Raw genomic sequence first — 21,639 nt, 5'->3', positions numbered from 1 at the left:
AGGGGTACATGGGCATACTAGAAAGGAGACCGAATCAGGCAGAGTGTTTGTAAGACACATCCCATGCCCCGTTTGAGATCACTAACCACTGGATAGTGTAGGGACAGTCTAAGAAGTCCTTGAGAGAGGTTAGACATGGAAGGCGTTATGTCTTTATGTTTTCACCTCTAGTAAAAGTAAGAATTTAGCAGGGTAGAACCTGTGGTATATACTAGCCTGGGGAAATGAGAGCGAGATAGGGGGACAGACCTATGGCCCAAAATATACCCCCCTCTGAGACTCAAGAGTATTTCTTGAGCCATCTGTGACAGTAACACCTGGCATTGCTCTGGGCACTCCTCCAAAACCAAACCACTGTTTTTCAGCCTGCCATGCCATTGCAGAAAATGAAGAATCGTATGCAAAGCGGACATGCCCCCTGCCCAGAACGGGTAATCCATCAAACCCCTAGGTCACATTCCTTCTGTAGGGAGACCACAAGCAACCCCAGGCAATCATCTGCCCTATTGGGCATCAGTGAGATGTAGCTTCGGTCTCTAGGTAGCTTCATTCCGTTTTTTCCTTTCACAACATTTTGGTGTCTGTTGCGAGTCTCCCTAAACAGGCAGGGGTATTCTCATACGTGGGTCCGTTGCACACTGTCACAGGTCATTCAAGAACGTAAAAAGTAAGCGGGCCTATACAACAGGGGAACGTAAGCACCATCAAAGTAGCTATAAACATGTGTATAATGATTCAAATATTAAATGTTTGATCCACAAATGTTTTGCTGAATTAGCACATTTAAACAAAAGTGAATACAGAGCCCTGGGGAGTGGGCACTCGAGAGACTGACCAATATGGCAGCACCAATGTGAGCTCCATCTTTGGCCCACTTGATATTTGTCAAAATCCTGCCTATATCCTAAAAAGCTCTAAATGCCTGCAATATCCTGTAGCACGGCAGGCCAGGGATCCTGAAAATCTGTTATGAGCAGGACACAGAGATACTGCCTCTGCGCCACCGCCGTGGCCCATAAGGTGAGAATGCTGGGCATGCCTGTGCATGCACGGTAAGGTGTGCTGCACGGGGGCACCGCCCGTGACCCCGGAAGAGAGCAGAGCACTGGGCCGTCTACCTGGCGGAGGGAGATCTTCAGAAGGAGAGGTACGACTCGGATCCCTATTGGAGGGGCGGACATAGGCAGCACAAGCAAGCTGAGCGATTGCATCTGGGGCTGGGCTCATCCAGCAAAACCTGTCCTGAACGAGTGCCGGCCCTGTGTGCCCAGGGGGCAATCCAGACTGGATGATAAAAGCAGAAGCGAGCCAGCCTCTTCATAGCTGAACGGCCACAGGTGTCACGACGTGAGTGTATCAGGGAACACTAGCTAGCGCAATATTCTTTTAATTTTTTTTTTTAATTGAAAAGAACATTGTATTAGTTGATACATCAACTTTTTCAATATAATCTTACATTAACATAAGGTATGATAATATCTTAACACAACCATGTCAGCATCAAAGGCACTTCTACAGAAGTAAAACAAGATCAGTAAGAAGCTTTCAGCAATATATAAAACACTAATTAAAACACATAATATAAACTTCAAATACAGCCATTTAGATTAAAATTCAATTACTATAGCATCAAACAAGACTATTTCATCATAGATTCAGTTTCAGAATAAAATTTACATTTGCAATTACCAATGAGACAGACGTAGCATTAAAAATCTCGTGCCACAGTTGTTCTTTTGTTATTAAAGGTCTTTCTTTAAAATGGCTAAAAAAATAGTTCTTCCTCAGGTCTATCAAACCAATACATTCCGAGATTAAATGAGCACTAGTCTCAGGATGATTCACAAGTTTACAGAATCTACATTCAGTCGACAGAGCCAGTTCTTTGGGCTTTAGTAGGTAACAGATTTAAGCAAAAATGTAGAAACGTATCTGCATAGGATCTATCTGGAAACTGTTGAATATATAAGGGTATCACATTCAGTGCTTTGCATAAAAAGGAACCGGCCTTATATGCCTTATAGTTTAAGCATCTATTTCCAGTATTAATCCAGTCAATCCTATAGAGTTTTAGTTTTGCTTTATCTGGAAATTGAATTAAGGTTTCTAGTTTAATATTAGCTGCTGCGAGAAGAGCATCACATTGAAGTTCCCATTTTGACAGAGGAGTATTCTTAGTGTTATTTAGCACATTTTTTAGACTTGCGAACACATTTTTAGAGAGGTCCGAGGATAGCTGAATTTTCCTATACAGGACTAACACGGCCCACTGCACAGCTACCTCTAAGAATATTAACCCCATTTCATAGCGGATAAGAGGAATTGGGATACTTGTAGGAACTGGTAAGATCATTTTCCAAAATATTCCTTCTAGTACATCCCACTTGATATCTTTGTCCAGTAGTTTAGACTGGGCACCATAAGTAATGATGGGGACAGCTTTTTGTAAATAATATGTTCACGCAGGGATCAGGGAGAATTTACCATACTTCCTCTGTAGAGCCTTAGCTTGTATGGCCACCATTCACATTCTAATGTACAGTTCTTCTTTGTATGGTTTCTCACATAAATGAGAGTTGACATTCAGTCCCAAATATTTGTATGAGCTAACACATATCAGCGGGTGCTTAGCAAGGGACCAGATGAATTTAAATTAGGATCTTTCATTAACATGACATTGAACTTTTTGGCATTTATCTCCAGATTATTTTGTTCAGCAAATGCAGACAGGGCTGATAACTTTCTTTGCAGCCCTATTGGAGTTAAATCAAAAAGAACTAAATCATCTGCGTAGAGTAAATACTGAATATGATAAGCGTCCAGTTTAGGAGGTAAAGACCGGATATTCTTAAGAGCATTATAAAATTCACTAATATAAAAATTAAATAAAATTGCAGCAAACGGGCATCCTTGTTTCAGCCCTACGTTTGTCTCAATAGGTTCTGATAAAAGACCTTCAGTCGAAAGCTTAATTTTAATCGAGGTATTAGAATAAAATTGGTGAATTAAAAATATGATATACGACGGGCACTTTGCAGATAAAAGTTTATTCCATAAAATATTTCTCTGAACTAAACCAAACGCTTGTTTAAAATCAACAAATGCTACATAAACCGGTTGTTTGGTTTTTATTGCTTGTGTTTTAATTGCGGCAATTAATATTAAATTTAGTGCTGTACCGATGCCGGCGACAAAACCCGATTGATGAGGATCCATTAGATTTTCTTTAATCAGCCATTTAGTAAAATCTCTGATTAAGAGTCTTGCTAGGTTTTTGCCGGGAGCATCTAGCAGAGCAATGGGACAGGGATTTGTTCTATCCCCCTGTTTAAAGATTGGTAACACTATGGCAGACTGCCAAGAGGGAGCAATTGTCTTGGTCTTAATTATAATTTGAAAAATGTGATATAAGACCTCAGCCCAGGCTTCCGGAGGCGCTTTAAATATGTAATTCGTGAGCATATCCGGACCCACAGCCCTTGATGAACTGAGCTTTTTGATTATTAGTAAGATGTCGATGGTATTGAACTTGAATTGAGCAAGTTCAGAGAGATCACAATCAATGGAGAGGGGCTTTAAGTTTTGTTTAAACAAAAGCGTTTGATAGTGGTCTTTCCAAGTTCTTTCATCAATACCATTTAGTTGTGTAGAATTAAAAAACAATTTCCAGAGACAGAATTAATGATCTTCCAGATTTCAGTCAGAGGCAGATTTTAGAAGCAATGCTTCAAGCATTGATTCAGCTTCTCTCTGTTTCATCATGTGAATTATCTGTTTAATTTTATTTCGATATCCTGTTTTCAGGGCTTTTTTTGCATGCTGCTTGCATTTTTAGGCAGCTTTCGAAGGGCCTTATGTAAATCTTTTTTTAGATCATTGATAGTTGAATTCCATTTATATTTATGGGTAAAAGTTGGTTTAATAACTTTACATGACTGGACAATGATCTGAATACAGTCATTGTAAAAAGTGTGGGAATTCATTACTTTATTTCCAGCTAGGAGTTCAACATTTTGTTGTAAGCAAGAGATTTTATTAATATTCCATCTAATTCGGTTCTGTGCATTATTTATTTCAAAGTCACCAATAAAGTTTGTGACATGATCAACTAAGTGAGGAAACCATATTACTCGTGATCACTAGCCTGAGTAGGGATCACTTCAAATGCAGAGACTAAGTTATTGGCGTGTTTTGAAATATACACATAGTCCAGAACTGAGTGAGAATTGGCTCTAGACTAGGTTGGGTGTGAAGGAGTATCTTTTATATGTGATCCATTCAGATATATAAATTGTCTCATTTTCATTAGCCGAGACCACTTATCCGCTCTAGTATCTGATTTAGGGGTAGTATTTAGTAAATTCATATTAAAATCCCCAGCAATAATGGTAAACGTATTGTTCGGGTCTAGCAGAGTTTGATCTAGAAGAGCTTCAATTTTACTTATGAACAATGGTTCTGTTGGTGACAGCGGATTCCAGTATATATTCAAGACCGTTACCATTGGAAAAAAAGGATGATTTCTGTTTGGAGTGCGTATAATGACTGATTGTATCCCATGGTCAGGAAATGGCAATTGGTCCATGTATAACTGGGCATCAATACGAACTGCCATTAGAAGACCCGCTGCTGGTCTACCTCTGGCTGCCTTTGAGGCTGGAACCAGAGTTACCAGATCGTCAGGCCAAACTGGAGTTTGCATCAACCAGGTTTCCTGTAACAGTATTAAATCATACCTATTCAGTAGCTTAGAATTAGATGCAAGTGTGAAAATCCACGCATGTTCCATGAGACCATAGAGCATTCATGAAACAAGGGAGGGGCAGTAAGCTAGTGCTTTGTCACAGCAGCCCCCACGTTCTTGGTTAGCCAAGTCCATTTTGAGGGGACCAATTGAGGCGGAATAGGCGGAACAGCATTACACGAGCAGCATTTTTGGGGCTCTTCACTACCAACATTCGAAATGATAGTACAGTCTGCTTTCGCTATCTGCGGATTTGTAGAGGGAGGGCTTTCTTGAGGTTCGACAATTTCTAGAGCTAGGCCTTTCTCTAGGAGAAGATGTCTCTGCTGCCATACATAGTTTTTAACTATTATCGATGGTATAATTAAATCGACAGTGCCTTGGTAATCAGGCTTAGGGGAGGATACTTTACATATATTGTCAGAATTAATATGCTGTAAAGCTGGAATAAGATGGAAAACAGCAAGAAGGGTAGATCTACAGGGGAAAGGGTCTGAATAAACTCTGTCTATCATGGTAATTCTAATAACTTCCTCTTGTAAATTCTCCGGATCACAAATTTCCCCCTTGTCTGTACGGGCAGAGGATTCGGAACTGGAAACACCCAGGGCAGACCTAGCAGCATTAAGCTGCAAGGGCTCAGATGGAGCGCTACCACCGGATATTGGAGCGGGAGAAAGAGAAGAAGCGGCATCCTGCCACCAGGAAGGAGAGAAGGAACTAGCTGACGAGGCCTGCTGTGGCGCTAGTCGGTGCCGCCACAAATAAATGAAGAAACAGGGTGAGGGAGACAAGGTGCTGCAGTGCTGCTCGCCCCCATGGGAGGGCCAAAGGAAGAAGTGCGGCAATGGCTGCCGCCCGAGTTGTTTGAATTCTCCTACCTGGGGGAGAGAACGGGTGGTGCGGTGACTGATGCCGGATCGTGGATGTCATTCTCCCGCCCGGAGTTGGAAGGAACGGCCCTCTCTGCCGAGGCTGCAGCATAGAAGATATTAGCTCTCCTCCAGATCCCGGACCCACTGACAGCGACAATGGAATCGCTCCATGTCTGTGCACGGAAAATAGAATGTATATGACCCCTGAAATAATCAGGGCCGCTCGGTGGTGAATAATGTATGCTCCGGTTCGGAGCAGAGAAATAAAATAGTGGGTCAAGAAGACTACTGCTCTTGCCTGCGGAAGATGCATGTATGTGTGCTGATCCATGGCCACATGCTGCTGTAGGGGAGGAACAGTTGCCATCCACTCAAACAAATATAAGGTTGCAGTAGCTATTGTGACAGCAGAAAAGGAAAGGAAGAGAACCATACATGGTTGTCAATAATGTGCACCAGCCTGGATGCTCTGGTTACGCTAACAAGTTCTCTATTTCAGCTACCCACCTACTTGCAGCATGAACAACATGGACTGTAAACATCTATGCACTTCGTGCATCTGGAAACCTAAAGGATCCATTCCCGGTGTCCCTGCAGCGACACACAGTGCCTTGAAAGAAAGAAGCAATACTTATTGGTGATGGCAATACTCTTTCTACATCCAGGGTATTCCTGCCTGGGGAAGGGAGAAGAGTGGCTGGTGGTACTCCAGCAAGGAGACCCAGCAGATGCGTAATGCAGAGGCATTTGAGGGTTGCAACCCCACAGGAGTGCTTGTGCGCTATCCAATACCGACTGTGTCCTGCCAATGGCCCCTACCTGGGGGAATATAAGAGGTGTCCAGGCACTCTGTCACCTGTATCCTGCCAACGACTCCTGCCTGGAGGAGGGAGAGACTGAGGGTGGCCGCCTGCTGCCTTTTGGAGAAAACCAAGTGCAACCGTCCTGCCAGCAAGTGGGCAGGCCCAGCCCCACCCCTCCTCCCCCCAAGTCATTCACCTGGCTGTGACTCTCAGCCCAAGAGAGTGCTTGTGCAGCCAGGTCACAAAGATGACTGCAAGAACTCCTGCCTGGGGGAGCGTGCCCGATGCCCTGCCAACCAGTCTCGGCTGCCCCATACCTGGGGCAGGGCTGTGACTCCTGCTTGCTCCGTGGTGTGGCCTCTCCGAAGTCAGCCTACCATCATGCCGGCACTGACCTTGGCGAGGCCCTCCACTGAGAGGGTGCTTGTGCGACAAGAAGTAACATGCTGCCCGAGTAACATGCTGCCACCCCATGCCCTGTCAGCATCCAGAGGCATTCCCGCCTGTGGGAGCCTGAATGTGGCGCAGCCTAGATGCCCTGTTACCAGTGTCTCGCTGCTGCCCCAACATCAAGGGACTAAGCTGATGTGGCCCCCGGAGCCCTAGGTGCGGCTTTAACGGCTGCTGAACTGTGCTATCGACTATCCTGAATTGATACTAGTGCAAAAGGATGAAAAAGGAGGAGTGTGGTGTGGCCCTCCTAAGTGTATTGACCTTTTAAGAGGTGTCATAACTATGTCATGACACTATGCTAATAAAGGGAGCTCCTGCACGCACATGCCTCAGAACAGCCGCAGACTCCAACATGTTCCTGTCTCTCATTAATGGGCCTGCAGGCCTCACTGTGTGACCACGGTCGTGTAGGCTTGGCCTGCAGGCCCATTCCGTGTGATCACAGTCCTGCAGGTCCTGCTGACCTGTACCCTCAGGCCAGCATGGTTCCCTGGGTCCGCCCAGGCCACTCCACAGTCCGGATGCTCCCGGCATCCACGGTGCCCCCGGCACCCCGGCGCGTGTCCGCATGGCCTAGCAAGGTCCGTCCTGTAACACCCTTAGTCTGGGTGATCCCAGAAACCAACCAAGGTGCTGGACCCCAACACTGATGGGGCCGGCTCGAGTGAGCACGGCCAGCCCCATACCACCCATGGAGTCGTTTGTAGAGGCGCTACTGGAAGATATTTTTGGTTTGCATGCCTTCTCACTTGTGTTTGTCAGGGAGGCACAGAGAGTTCAGTCAAACAAAACCATGCTTGGGGACAACCCACTATAATTAAGCACAAAATGGGGTCTTCAGATTTCTTGTCAGTCGTTGGAACAGGGTTATGCCCAAGCACTGTTGGTTAACACGATAAAGTGGGGGGGGGGGGGGACATACCACCCATAGGACTAATGGTCTATATAGTAGGATCATATATAATGGTCCTACTGTGAAAACAAAGAAATTGATATGAGGCCAGGAAACCCAAAGGAAACACACCAACACAGGTTACAAAGAACATACAAAGTGCTTTATTTAAAAGCTACAACAGTTACCAAAAAGTCAATTGACAAACGGATAGCTATTCGACTCTCAGAGTAACACAATGAACTTCAACGAGTGCTCACTGCGTTCGTGAGAGAGACCGTACATTGGGATATTCGTGCTTTTATACTCTTTATCCAGCTCTGGCCAACCCCCTCGCAGGTTAACCATTCTTAGGACCAGGCATAGGGTTCCTTGCCAGGTTAATCCCATAATGTATGCATTTTGATCAGTTCCGCTGATACAGTTGTTCATTTACACATAGGTCAGGGATAGGACAAGGTCTCAGTTCGCGACCCCAACAAGTGGCCTGCAGGCATATTATTTATTCATGTGTGCGGAGGTCACAACGGCCAGAATCTCACTCGGAATGTCATTCGGCCTCCATTTTGATGTTCAGGGTGACTTCCACATTACAAGAGAACCTAAAATGGCGGCTAAATCCAAGATGGCGATTTACACAGTTTTCGTTAAGGTCAAGACCTTGCCGCGGAATCTATTTACACGATATTTTAGACAACTTGGCGTAGGCCAACACACATTCAATTAATGCAATAGGAGGCATAATATTATTTCGATTCCAACAGACCCTCCTTTTGGCCTATGCCAAGTGCTAACATCATTCCTAATACTTTTGAAAATAACTCCATGTGTTGTCATCCATAGATCCCGAATCATTGTCTGTAATGTCTATAGCCATTAGGTCGTTCATCAAAACCTCTTGTAACACGAATTCTTTAGATGCTGTATCTGGGGCATATATTTTATGCCCTATTGTGCTCACTGCTTGGGCACAAGATCCCCCTAGCATTCCACATATGCTCGGAAGACATTGAAAACAGCAACAAAGGAATAGCAGGATCCCCAAAATAACCAGAATAACAGAAAGCACCTTCCAACCCCAAGATCGTAAAGAATCCCAGAACCAAGTGCTAAGATTCCAATCTCCTACAGGGATATGTACTTCAGAACTAAGAGTATGCAAGTTCTGTATTGCTTTAAAAATCGTTGGCGAGGAATCTGGTACGAAAAAACAGCAAGCGGACCCCACTAATTTGCATACTCCACCTCGTTCTGCCAAAATGACATCTAATGCCATCCGATTTTGAAGTGCTACCAATCTTATTGCTTTTTGCTCTAAGGTCATATTGTAGAGTATGTCCGTGGTCCGGTTGATCGTTCTCTCCAGTACCCTTGCTAATCCCCTAATGTTCTCTGAGTTTGTTATTTGTCCCCAAAAGGGCACAACTGATTTCGCTATATCTCCCAATACTTGCCCAGGGGTATCTCCGTTCTTGTCTCGCCGCGGGCGAGCCTTAGAAACCTCCAATGTACTAGCTACAAATACCCCGGGTAGTAATATTCCTAAATAACAGGTTCCCTGCCAATCCTTGGGCAACCAGGGAAATGCTAAATTACCACAAACAAAATAAACAGACCCCCCCTACATACAGAGGCCTGTTTTCTCCAGTCAAATTTACAATGTTTTTACAACCTTAAAAAGCTCCCATTGGCCTAGTGCCATTTCTTTGTACACAGAAGGGAACCGAGTCAGGGCTATGATTTATAGAATAAGAAGGAGGTACGGCGTCCTTATTGCCTATCGGAGCCATTTTAAAGGTAATTAGAGTTTGAAAAGGAAGAGATAGTTTGCCAGACGGCCTAATAGAAGCGACGTTAGGTTTACTTCTATTTGCGAAAAGCGAGCATCCCAGGGGAGTCAATTCACGTTTCTCGAAATCATTCAGATTAGTTCCATCAAAGTTCCCTGAGATGCTATCATTCCATCGGCCAAAGAATAGTGCTCTAAGAGAGGCATAGCAAGCAGTCGTTAAAGGTAAAGGATGCATATACCATCCCAGTCCCTTGTTCCCATGTTGCGGTAAATAAGTACAAATCCAACAATTACTCTTATTAAAAATGGCATGAGTTGTATTCATTACTATCATCAGAGTGCTATTATGATACTTTTGTCTATGTTGGGAGTCTCTAGGGGACAGAGTGTGAAGGTGTACAGAGGGAGTCAAAACAGTTGGTACAATCTCGGCCGGTAGTAAAGGTTTCAGAGGATAGATTTCTTCAAAATACCAAAGTCCTACAGCAGCAGTTGCAAAAATAACAATTATCATTATCAAAACACAGAGTACGTTTTTGGGGCCCAGGCACATTGTTCATTGTCCAATTTGGTCACCCCCTTATTCACAAGTCCAGTGTGGGGGCAGCAGTGGAGGTGGCAGGCATTGTAGTTCCTCAATCGATGTCCCCAATGTTCGTTGCTGGTGACGCTACGGTCGCACGATTTCTTAGTCCTTCCCAACCCTAGCCAGCAGAATCCCTTTTGTTCAACAGAACTTTCTCATAAAAAGGAGAACTTCCAATCACTTCCTTTTTCCAGATGCACGGAAAAACCTGTGCCGTAGTTCTATTTCCTTCGTCGAAGGTTGTACCTGATGGTACCCAAAATTGTCTGGTCCGGAAGTAAAGTGTCGTCACTTCCTGAGGGAAGCGACGTGTCGGAGGCGACGGAAGTCGCAGCGCTCGAAACAGTGTTTTCCGGAAGTGATTTTTCAAGAGAGTGCAGAGACGAAATGGACTGTTCCCCAAGCTCCTCCGGCTCAGAGAAATTCTCTGACGCACTCACAGCGCTGTTTGCTACTCCAAGATCAGAGACTGTAGCATCAGCGAGGGGTTCTGCTTCTTCTGTAACGTGTGGCGTCGGGTGAGGAAGTTTCTTGACATGCGTCGCGTGAATCCAGTTCTTCTTTCCAGCCACCCGCACTGCTGTCCTGGTGACCAGTAACACCTAGTAGGGTCCCCACCAGCGAGGCGCGAGACAGGAAGACCTCTCGTAGGCCTTCACTAGGACCCAACTTCCAGGCTGTATATCGTGTCCTGGGCCAGTGAACCGTACAGGTAAAGCTGAGTGCTCCTGGTGATAAATGAAATACAGGTTTTTAGTTAACTGGTTACAGTAGTCTACAAGCAATACATTTTCCACCTCTCTCAGGGCTTTAGGTTTTGGGAGACCCCAAATGTTAGCAGGTCTCCCCATCACTACCTCAAATGGAGAAAGCCCAGTCTTAATCTGAGGTGTGGTACGCATAGCTAATAACACAATAGGAAAGGCATCTGGCCATTTTAGTTTGGTATCAGAACATGTTTTTGCAAGCTTATTCTTTAAAATACCATTGTGTCTTTCCACCAACCCAGCGCTTTGAGGATGTCTGGCTGAGTGAAATCGTTTTTCAATACATAAGGCTGTGCATATCTGCAAAATTACTGCTGCAATAAAGTGGGGACCATTATCCGACCAAATTACCCTCGGGAGCCCAAATCGAGGAAAGAATTCTTTTACCATAATCTTTGCAGTGGTCATGGCGGTAGCATCTTTAACGGGGAAAGCCTCGACCCATTTACTGAAGGCACGAATAATTACAAGAACATATTTCAGATTATTACATCGTTCATCTCAATAAAATCAAAGTGAATGACCTCGAAGGGAACAGAAGGGGGCCCAAAGCTTCCCCTTGGAGTCACTGTCCCCTTACCCACATTGTGCTGTAAGCAGATAATACAGTTCTGGACATGCCTCTTCGCAGTCTCCAGAATCTTGTCATTTACCCAAACTTGTTCTAACATTTTTGTGATCTGCTGGGCACACACATGCGTAGGACCGTGTGCCATCGTAACCATTGCCAATACATATGAATCAGGGAGCAACCATTTTCCTTCGGATGTATCCACCCAACAACCTTCATCATCCAATTTCCCCATTCCTTCAGCCCACCTTTTAGATTTGTTTATTGTGGCATCAGTTTGAATATCTCGCACAGACCCAATACCTTCATCCATTATGTAAGCATCTCTCATTTCCCTCAAGGCATACATGTCCGTGCTAAGGTCTGTGGCCGTTTGTCTGGCTATCAAGTCCGCAAAAGCGTTCCCTTTGCCCACATCATCTATGACCTTACGATGTGCTGCACATTTCATGATCGCTAACTGTTTAGGGATGAGAGTGCCGAGAGTAATTGCACTATCAAGGGGCCATGCTGGATCTTGGTCCCATGTGAGGTCAAGAACCCTCTTTCCGACCAGAGCCTTCCAAAGTTGTGAGCCACCCCAAATGCGTACTGACTATCAGTATATATATTTACTATACGCCCTTGGGAGAGTTCACAAGCTCGGGTCAATGCTATAATCTCTGAGGCCTGCGCGGAGTTATGCGAAATTCTCTTAGTTTCAACAATTTTGCTCAATGTAGTAACTGCATAAGCAGCTGTAGATGTACCATCCGAAAGTTTGAAGCAGGAGCCATCACAAAACAGCTCCCCTTCTGCATTACCCAAAGGAGTATCTATGAGATCTATCCTGCCCTTCGTTTCTTGTTCAGTGGTATACAGGCAGTCATGTAATTCTTCATCACCGCAAACAGTGTTTTGCGGGAAAGGTAAGAGTTCAGCCGGATTAAGAACACAACACCTCTTAATTTAGATTTGATGGGCAAACAGAATTAGTTCATACCTTGTTAACCGCGCAGAGGTGAGGTGTTGCGTTTGGGTTTTGTTCAATAGGATATCTACAGAGTGAGGTACCATCAAAATCAAATCATGGCCTAGGACCATTCCCTCACTCTGTTTTACAGACGCGGCAGCAGCAGCGACACCTCGCAAACATCTTGGCAAAGCGCATGCGACAGGATCAAGGGCGGAGGAATAGTAGCCGCATGGCCTATTCTTCCCTCCGTGTTCTTGTGTTAACACAGCCAAAGCACATCCATCACATTCATGCACAAACAATACAAAGGCCTTGTCATAATTTGGAGTACCCAGAACCGGTGCAGAGCATAACGCGGTTTTGAGAAGCTCAAATGATCGTTGATGTTCCGATTCCCATGGCAGTGGCAGAGAAATGCCCTTCTTCGTCAAAGCCAACATCGGTTTTATCACTAGCGAAAAGTTTGGGATCCACAACCTACAGTAAGAAGCCATACCTATTAAGGCTCTGACTTCCTTCTGTGTATTTGGAACAGACATGCCAGAAATGTGTTTTATTCTTTCAGGTGTCAATCTTCTCCCCTCCTTTGACAGGAGGTAGCCTAAATAGGCGACCTCCTGACAACAATATTGACATTTTTTAAGCAAAGCTTTATGACCATTTTTGGCTAAATGAACAAGCAACAGTACAGTGCCTTCTTTACAAGCACTCTCAGAGTCTGCAGCCAAAAGCAAATCATCAACATATTGAAGCATCGTACAAGTAGGTTGCAATTCAAGGATGTCGTGCTGCTCTTTCAAAGCTCTACTATAAATGGTAGGACTTTCAGTATACCCTTGAGGTGCCCTGGTAAATGTAAATGAGCGTCCCCCCAAGGTGAACGCAAACAGATATCTACTTTCCTCATGTATAGGAATGCTAAAGAAAGCGTTTTTTAAATCCACAACGCTGAAGTGCGTAGCCGTAGCAGGGATCATTGTCAATATCGTCGTCACATCGGGCACAACTGGTAATTGTGGGGCGACCACTCTGTTAATAGCACGAAGATCAATTATGAACCGGTATGGAATTGCATTGTCGCCTTTCTTATATACAGGCAAGATCGGACTATTACACAAACTACCTGTAATCTCCTCGATCACCCCACGATGCACAAAATCGGAGACAATGCATTTCAAAGCACGTTTGCCCTCAACTGATATTATATACTGCGGAATGCGTGGCAGTTTCACTCCATGTTTCAGAACTATTTTAATGGGCTCAATCTGTAATGCCCCGACATCATTGTCGTCTACCACCCACAAACATTCCGGGACAATGCTAAACTCAGGAGGTAAAGGTCGAATCAAGAACTGAGAATTAGGAAGTTGCTGTGGTGAAACCGTCAGCCGTACTCCATCAGAAGAACAATGAATTACTGCGTTCAATTTCTTTAACAAATTCAACCCCAGCAAATTCTCTCCACAGTTTGAAGTGAGAAGAAAAGGGCAATGGTCTGTAAAGGGACCCAAAGAAACAGATACCGGTGCAGAAACCGGACAGACAGTTGGTATAACAGAAAACCCTACGGAAACATTTGTTTGCCCTGACAGTGGAATGTTTGGAACCCGAGAATGATCAATGGAGCACTTCTGCACTCCAGTGTCTATCAGAAACTGGTGTTTCCTATTCCCTACTAATAGTTCAACGTAGGGGCCTTTCTGATTAACGGGAATAGGCGAAGTTTCCAAACCCTGCTTCGGGCAATCCTAATGAAATAGAGTATCGTCGAAAGGAAGCTCATCAGAAAGGTAGGCAGCAGAAGGGTGATCAAATATGTTCCTCGAGTCCACACTCGAGGTCTGATTTTCCTGTGAAAAAGGTTGCTGAGGATCTTGTAAAAGCTGACCTCTATCAGGGCCCCCTGCTCCAGGGCGGCCCCTAGGTCGTCTACCCATACCCCCAAACGCACTGTTTGACCTCTGGCGAAGGACAGGGCACTGTGCTCGCCAATGACCTTCCTGGCGGCAATAAGCACATTGATTAATATTCACAGGACCCAAAGGAGCATTTCCTTTTGGGACATACTGACCTCTAGTCTGTGTCGTGCCTCCTCTGGGGTTTCTAACAATTTGCTGTAATAATACTTTGGTTTTCAAATCTCCTTTCCTCTTTTCAATTTTTTCCTTCTCATTATTAACACGGTTCTCATAATACTGAGCCATGTGCAAAACCTCAGATTGAGATTTTGCCTGCCAAGCGCTCTCAGAGGACATAATCTGTGACTGGGTGTCAGGTAACAATCCACGTACAAATTTGTCCACGAACAACCTTTTCCCAGACTCTGTACCTAAATCCTGTCCACTGAAGTCAGAAAATACCTGCTCGAATCTATTAAAAAATTTGGTGGCGCCTTCAGTTTTTCCTTGGACAGAGGCTGTAAGCTTGTCCCAAATAATTATTTTCTCTGGAATTATAGTTTTTAGTTTTGCGACAATTCTATCAGGCAAAGTAAGTATTACCTGTGGTGGTTTCTCACCAGCTGGTCTTTCCCCATCAATTCTAATCATATTAGCCCACGTATCTCCCAACCCTGGCACATCGTCTACTGTCCGAACCTGTTTCCATACATCTACGGGTAGGAGTACAGGGAATAACAAGTCAATATCACTCAAGGTGAACACAGAGGACTGCAAGACGGACTCTATTTCTTTGTAAAACCCTGTCAGGTTTTTTCTGATATCGGGAACTGATTGTCTAATTGTGTTCACTTCCTGTCGTGAAAACGGGACGTGAACGAATTGCGATACATAATGTGCAGGGATATCCACAGCGGGGGCACCAGTCCCAGCGTTGGAGGGGATCTCAACTTTTGGGACAAAGGTCGGAGGAACCTCTCTCATAGGCAACTGAGATATAGGTACCTCCGGCCGCTTACTAAGCAAGGTCGAGCGCTAAGGCAGCTGTAGAAGTATCGGGTGAAAAAACCCTTTTACAAATCCCCAATAATTCTATGGGGCAACTAACCTTCTTTCTTACACATTCTTCTTGCAGGTACTGTACCATCACCTGAATGACCTTTCTTTGCATTTCTACTGTATACTGACTATACGTGTCATATACTTCATCTGGCGGAATCGATGAATCCGAGATCCATCGAACCGCATCTTTAGTACAAATTTGTATTTCCTCAGGTGCCGATCTACGGCACGAAAGGAACCGTTTCTGTACATATATTCTATCGTCTTCGTCGTCCTCATCTCGTGACTTTTCAAAGTCTTTCCTAAACTCAAACAATTTTTCAACATGCCCATATACTTTCTGCTCTGTGTCCCTCGAAAGTGCCAAAGCATTCAGATCTCTCACTCCTTCTGGAAGATCCGAATTTTGTAATCTACCCCACATCACACATAATTGAGTCCCCAAACCTTAGATAAAAACATTTTTCTCGGGAAAACTATTCAAATTAGATAATGTGGAAAAAACATTAACTTGATCACCTTTCTCCATGCAATGCTTAGCCCATGCAAACAATTCCTGTTTCTTATCTGCAGAAACAGTATTACGAGTGACGATCTTCGATCCTGCACCTGGATCAACTTCAGTCAATACGGGGCCTCTCGGGAGCGGAGGTGTAGGTAAATTTAATAAAGGTGCAACTATCGGTGTAGAAGGAAGGGGCGTGCGATAGGTGGAGGAACAACAACTAGAGGACTAGGAACAATAGGTTGTACAGGGGGAACAGGAATAACAGCAGGAGCAACAGTAGGAATGGGCAGAGCGCCCAAAATAGGGGCATACGGAGGTGGCGCTGAGGCATCAGGCCTGCGTTCGTTTAACAATTTCTCAATAAATTCCTCGGAAACATGGAAATCTTTAGAGGGGTACATTTTCTGGATTCCAAGTGAAAAAGCTCTATCCATATTTTTAACTGATTCTTAACGTTTTTCTTTATCATATAACAATGCTTTTTCGGCGTTTGTTTTATGACGACGTGCATGTTTATCCCTACTTTTAAGCTGCTGTAACGCTTCTTTTTTCCAATTCTGTAAAACATCAAAGGCTGCAGGTCTAGCCTTCTTCTTTAGCAAGATTGATTCTAAGTATTCAATACGGGGGATCTCAAAACTACCGTTGATTGGCCACTGAAATTCGGAGGCATGTCTGGTCTGTCTGTGCCAAATATCATTAAATACTATACTTCCAATGCCATACTTACAGTACATAGTACATGCCGGCGACCCCTCCTGTGGTGCCGGGCGGCTAAATTCCAAGGATTGTCGATCGCTGCGGAACAGAGCCCTAAAGCAGCTAGACAATTTCCCAGGCATTTCACAAAAAATTGGTGTTACCTGGTCAATAATTGTGTTTGCAGATACAATACGCCAAATTCAAATTGTCTGGGTTAAATTAAGAGCCGGGTCACGACTGCACCTGACCAAACCTAAGGAGGACCGTACGGTTTATCAAAGAACTTACCTAACAAATTTTACCTTGTGTTTGGTGGTTTCGGCAAATCTGCCCGCCTCAAAAAATGGACCCTCGTCAAGATGCCGTGTCAGACCACACGACTATCGTCCAAGGATCGGATCGTGCAGCGCTGCCGAGGTATCGCGTCTCGATCGGTCGGACCCGCAGAATCACACTGTCCGATCCCGGTTCGATAGTCTGCGTCAACCTTCAATGATCCGGCATCAATCTTGAGGGTCCCTATTCGGGCGCCAACTGTGAAAACAAAGAAATTGATATGAGGCCAGGAAACCCAAAGGAAACACACCGACACAGGTTACAAAGATCATACAAAGTGCTTTATTTAAAAGCTACAACAGTTACCGAAAAGTCAATTGACAAACGGATAGCTATTCGGCTCTCAGAGTAACATAACAAACTTCAACGAGAGTTCACTGCGTTAGTGAGAGAGACCGTACATTGGGATATTCGTGCTTTTATACTCTTTATCCAGCTCTGGCCAACCCCCTCGCGGGTTAACCATTCTTAGGACCAGGCCTAGGGTTCCTTGCCAAGTCAATCCCATAATGTAGGCATTTTGATCAGTTCCACTGATACAGTTGTTCATTTACACATAGGTCAGGGATAGGACAAGGTCTCAGTTCGCGACCCCAACAAGTGGCCTGCAGGCATATTATTTATTCATGTGTGCGGAGGTCACAACGGCCAGAATCTCACTCGGAATGTCATTCGGCCTCCATTTTGATGTTCAGGGTGACTTCCACATTACAAGAGAACCTAAAATGGCAGCTAAATCCAAGATGGCGATTTACACAGTTTTCGTTAAGGTCAAGACCTTGCAGCGGAATCTATTTACACAATATTTTAGACAACTTGGCGTAGGCCAACACACATTCAAATAATGCAATAGGAGGCATAATATTATTTCGATTCCAACACTCTGTGATTGAGTATTCTGAAGATGTCTCTGCTGGGAGAGGAGCAAACGTAGCTAGTAACTACCTGTCAATTTCTAGGGGAAGACTTTTAATGGCTAAGAGACTGCTCTGCAAAAAGTGATGGACAAGGAAGAAAGGGGGACAGCGAAAGTTCTAAAACACCCTGACTTTCTAAGCTGCTATCCCTAGGCAGCGCTGGTGGGCCGCCTATCTAATAGTGGACAGAGTAAGGAAAAATAGCGAAAAGCAACTCACTTTGTCATTTCTCAGTTCTCTGCGTGTTATGTTTGATTAGAACTCCAGTCACTAACTGCTTATTCTCTTGTCTGTTGGTTAGTAGTTATATTGACAGGTGAAGCCCCAATAGGGACTTTGCATGTTGTGTAACTAAAAAACTAGACAATGATCTAGGGTGGAGGCAAGTCTCCACCAGTACTTTGTCAATGATTGCTTTATTAGCCCGTACTGGGGGTGAGTGTGCCGTGGGTAAAATTCTCGAATACGAGCTGTTAAAAAGGAACTGATGAGAAGACTCAGCAAGTAAGGGTAAACCCATTCATTGATAGGTCTCCTTATTGCAGAAAAACGCAGAATGCATCAGGAACCTTCCCGCTGTCTCGAGTATGTTGTCAACCGGTTTCGGTAGTCTATCTAGCTCGTGCCACCTTCTTCAGGACGGTCTTCTTAGATGACTGCGAGTGTTGTCTGTATGTAATCGGTATCCATATTTCTGGATCTCAAATACCATTTCCAAGGTATGATAATGCGGAATGGTCTCACCTGATTGCTGGATGGGTGGAGGCATTCAGACTGACCCTGTTGGAACAGGAGCACTACTATTGCAACTAGTGTAGAGTCATTCTCTACATGTATTGAGAGACTATGGAGCGTGTACACACATGAAGCTTGATACTCACAGGTCACATCTGTGAACATTGCAGGGGGTGGGGGTTTCCTTCCATGGCACCTGCCAAGAATAAATGGGGTGTCTCGGGTACTGCTAAACCACTATTAAATGGACTATTTGCATGTTGTGCAATCGCTGTAAGTTCTATTTGGTAGTTGGCGAATGGTCACCCTTGCAGATATGAAGCCCGTATTACGGTAAATGGGCAATGATTGGTATATTGTCCTGAAGGCACTCCCCTTAGTTAACAATACCCCTATTGGTGGGTATAGAGCACCGGTTTAACCGTTTTTGCCAAGTGTTCCCTGAAGGGAAACCCATCCTGGGTATAGGCTACTGGCTCTGTATGAGTGAGAGGCAAACATAAGTGATGGCATTATACACAGAAAATGGGCTGGGAGAGAATTCCCGAAGATGGCGCCAGATGGATCTCACTGCCGTTGCACGCCCGTGTACTGTTGTGTTGAGTTGAAACTGTACATTATGGAGATAAACATAGGGGCTGTCTGGCTGATGGAGAGAGCTTACCTGAAATAGCAGAGCAAAAACTTTCCACTCGCAAGCGTCTCCGCAGCTGGAACACCGTGTAGAACGCTGGCGACGGAACCATGTTTGTTTTGTTGTTGTCCGTAGCTATGGAGACCAGAATCATGATTTGCGCAACTGTGGATGCAGTTCTAATAGGACCACCATCTTAGAGTGGTCTCATTTGTTGATACCGAGAGCCGACTTTTGATCAAAGTCCATTGTTTAGAGTGAAACCCTACTGCAATGTGCAGGGGCCCGGGCATCGATACAAATAAGCAATTGTAGAGTCTGTTGGATAAGCTCTTAGCCATTTGGTGCAGTTACATTGGGGGGGAAGTATCAGTGTTGTAGAGATTGTGTTATATAGTTATTTAGCACTATTTGGCTGTGAAAGTTGTGTGATTCTGTTGTTCTGTGGAAGAGAGTATTAGTGCAATGGAGGTGGTGTGGTGGGGTTCTGTTTTGGGGGTCTGGATATTAGTGGTGTGGTAAACTCATGTTCCAGGAGAGGGCATTAGTGTTGTGGGCGTGTGTGATGCTGTTGTTAATCTTTTGTTTGTCTCTTCTCTCAGCTTTGAGGCCGGCATGACCTTCCTCTCCCGGGGCGATGCGGATGAAGCAGTTCTGGCATTTTCTAAAGCCATAACATTGAAGCCTGAAGAGGTATTTGTATTTGTATTTTGTTTATTAATATAGCGCACCTTGCCCAAGGGCATCTGGGCGCATATCTTAGGGTTACACATACAGGTAAATATTGCAATCATAGAATAATAGTACAGTAGGATACCTTTTGTTACAGGATGTACAGAGATAGTAGCTGTTACAAAAGCTGTGTGTGTATGACTTATAAACCGAGGTGCATTAGAGTATCATAAATAGTATACAGGTGTAATAGATATACGCTAGTGATACAAGTTATATAGGGAAATATACAGTAGCAGTGGTCAACAGTAGACGCAGTGGTCAACATACAATATTGTTACAGAATTAACTATAGTGGTGCAGTGACAGTGCGGCGAGATGTCTCAGATAACTTGATCTGAAAGCCAGTGTTTGGTTTTGCTCTTAAAGGACTAGAAAGATGGCTCAGCTCTAATAGTGTTGGGCAAGGTGTTCCATAATTTTGTGGCTAGGACAGGGAAGCTCCCCCCCACCCTGCTTTCTGAAGCTTGAATCTGGGGAGAGAGAGGCTGTTGGTTTGGGAAGCTCTAAGCGGTCTGGAAGCAGTGTGAGGTGTAAGTAGATTAGCCAAGTAAAGAGGGGCCTGATTCGCCAAACATTTGTGCGTGAGTGCAAGTGTTTTTAAGGAGATTCTTTGCGCAACAGGAAGCCTTCGAAGGTTGCGTCTATGATCAGAAATATGCTGATTTCTAGGAATATTAAGGGCGGCTCTGATGGCATTGTTCTGAGTGACTTGTAGTTTTTTAAACTATTATTTTTGGCGGCAGAGGTTTACAAGGTACACACATCAAGGCAACAAGCATGACTAAGCAACATAAGGTGGAGCAATACATAAAACATGGTACATTAGTAATAGCATTGTCAGGTAATGGTCACATATGATTCATACGAGTACGGGATCCAGTAGTAGGAGTGGTCATTGAAGGAGTGAGGGACGAGCCAGAGCTGGAAGCGTCCATGCCTTGTCTGTTAAGGTAGGAGTTGAATTCCACCCAGATGTTCTTGGGGCGAGAGGTGGCGGGGAGCATGGATATAAATTCTTCCTCACAGTTTCGCGACCAAGTAAGCATATGGAGCCATTTCCGGTGGACAGGGGGGAAGGGACTCCTCCAGCTCTGGAGAATGCACTTTTTGGCTATCATACACCCAATATTGAGAAATCTAGCCGAACGTCTGGTGTCATCAGTATTCCAGGCTCCAAACAGGACGGCCAAAGGATCAGGGTCAATAACCATTTCAGTGATGGCCATGAGTGTTTCTAGGATACTTTCCCAAAATCTAAGCAATTTGTCACAAGACCAGAACATGTGTAAGTGGTCCGCTTCTGTGGCCCCACAACGGGGGCAGAGATGCGCCGTAGTGCAAGTGAACCTCAAGGTCCTATGCGGGGTATAGTAGAGTCTATTTAAAAGTTTATACAGCATGGCGCGAAAACGGAAATTGAGGGAGACTTTTTGGGTGTGTAGGCACATATTGCCCCAGGCCCTGTCTGATAGTTCTAGGTCTAGTTCACTAGCCCATTCAACACGTGCCTTGAGAGTGGGAGTGGGGGTAGCATCCTGTAGGATCTTGTAAAGTGAAGAGACTATTCCCCGGGCACCGCCCGAGTTGGCAATATATGCAATTGCCGAGTTATCCGGTGGCTCAGCATGGAATGTGGGCCATTTGGTGCGAAACGCGGCCCGTAATCTATAGTAT

General features: G+C 44.7%; 1 protein-coding gene across 1 annotated transcript in view; it reads left to right on the top strand.

The window, feature by feature from the left end:
- Positions 1-21,639, top strand: part of TTC16 (tetratricopeptide repeat domain 16) — a 547,992-nt gene that overhangs the window by 93,371 nt on the left and 432,982 nt on the right. Inside the window, exon 4 of the mRNA XM_069609131.1 lies at positions 19,833-19,923. Coding sequence (XP_069465232.1) covers positions 19,833-19,923 — 91 coding nt within the window. The remainder of the gene's footprint in view (positions 1-19,832; positions 19,924-21,639) is intronic.

The sequence above is a fragment of the Ambystoma mexicanum genome, chromosome 8 (genome assembly GCF_040938575.1).
Source record: "Ambystoma mexicanum isolate Mex_15411 chromosome 8, UKY_AmexF1_1, whole genome shotgun sequence".
In the NCBI taxonomy this organism is placed as follows: Eukaryota; Metazoa; Chordata; class Amphibia; order Caudata; family Ambystomatidae; genus Ambystoma; species Ambystoma mexicanum.
Note: the sequence above shows the minus strand (reverse complement) of the source record. Positions and strands in the feature narration are given on the sequence as shown.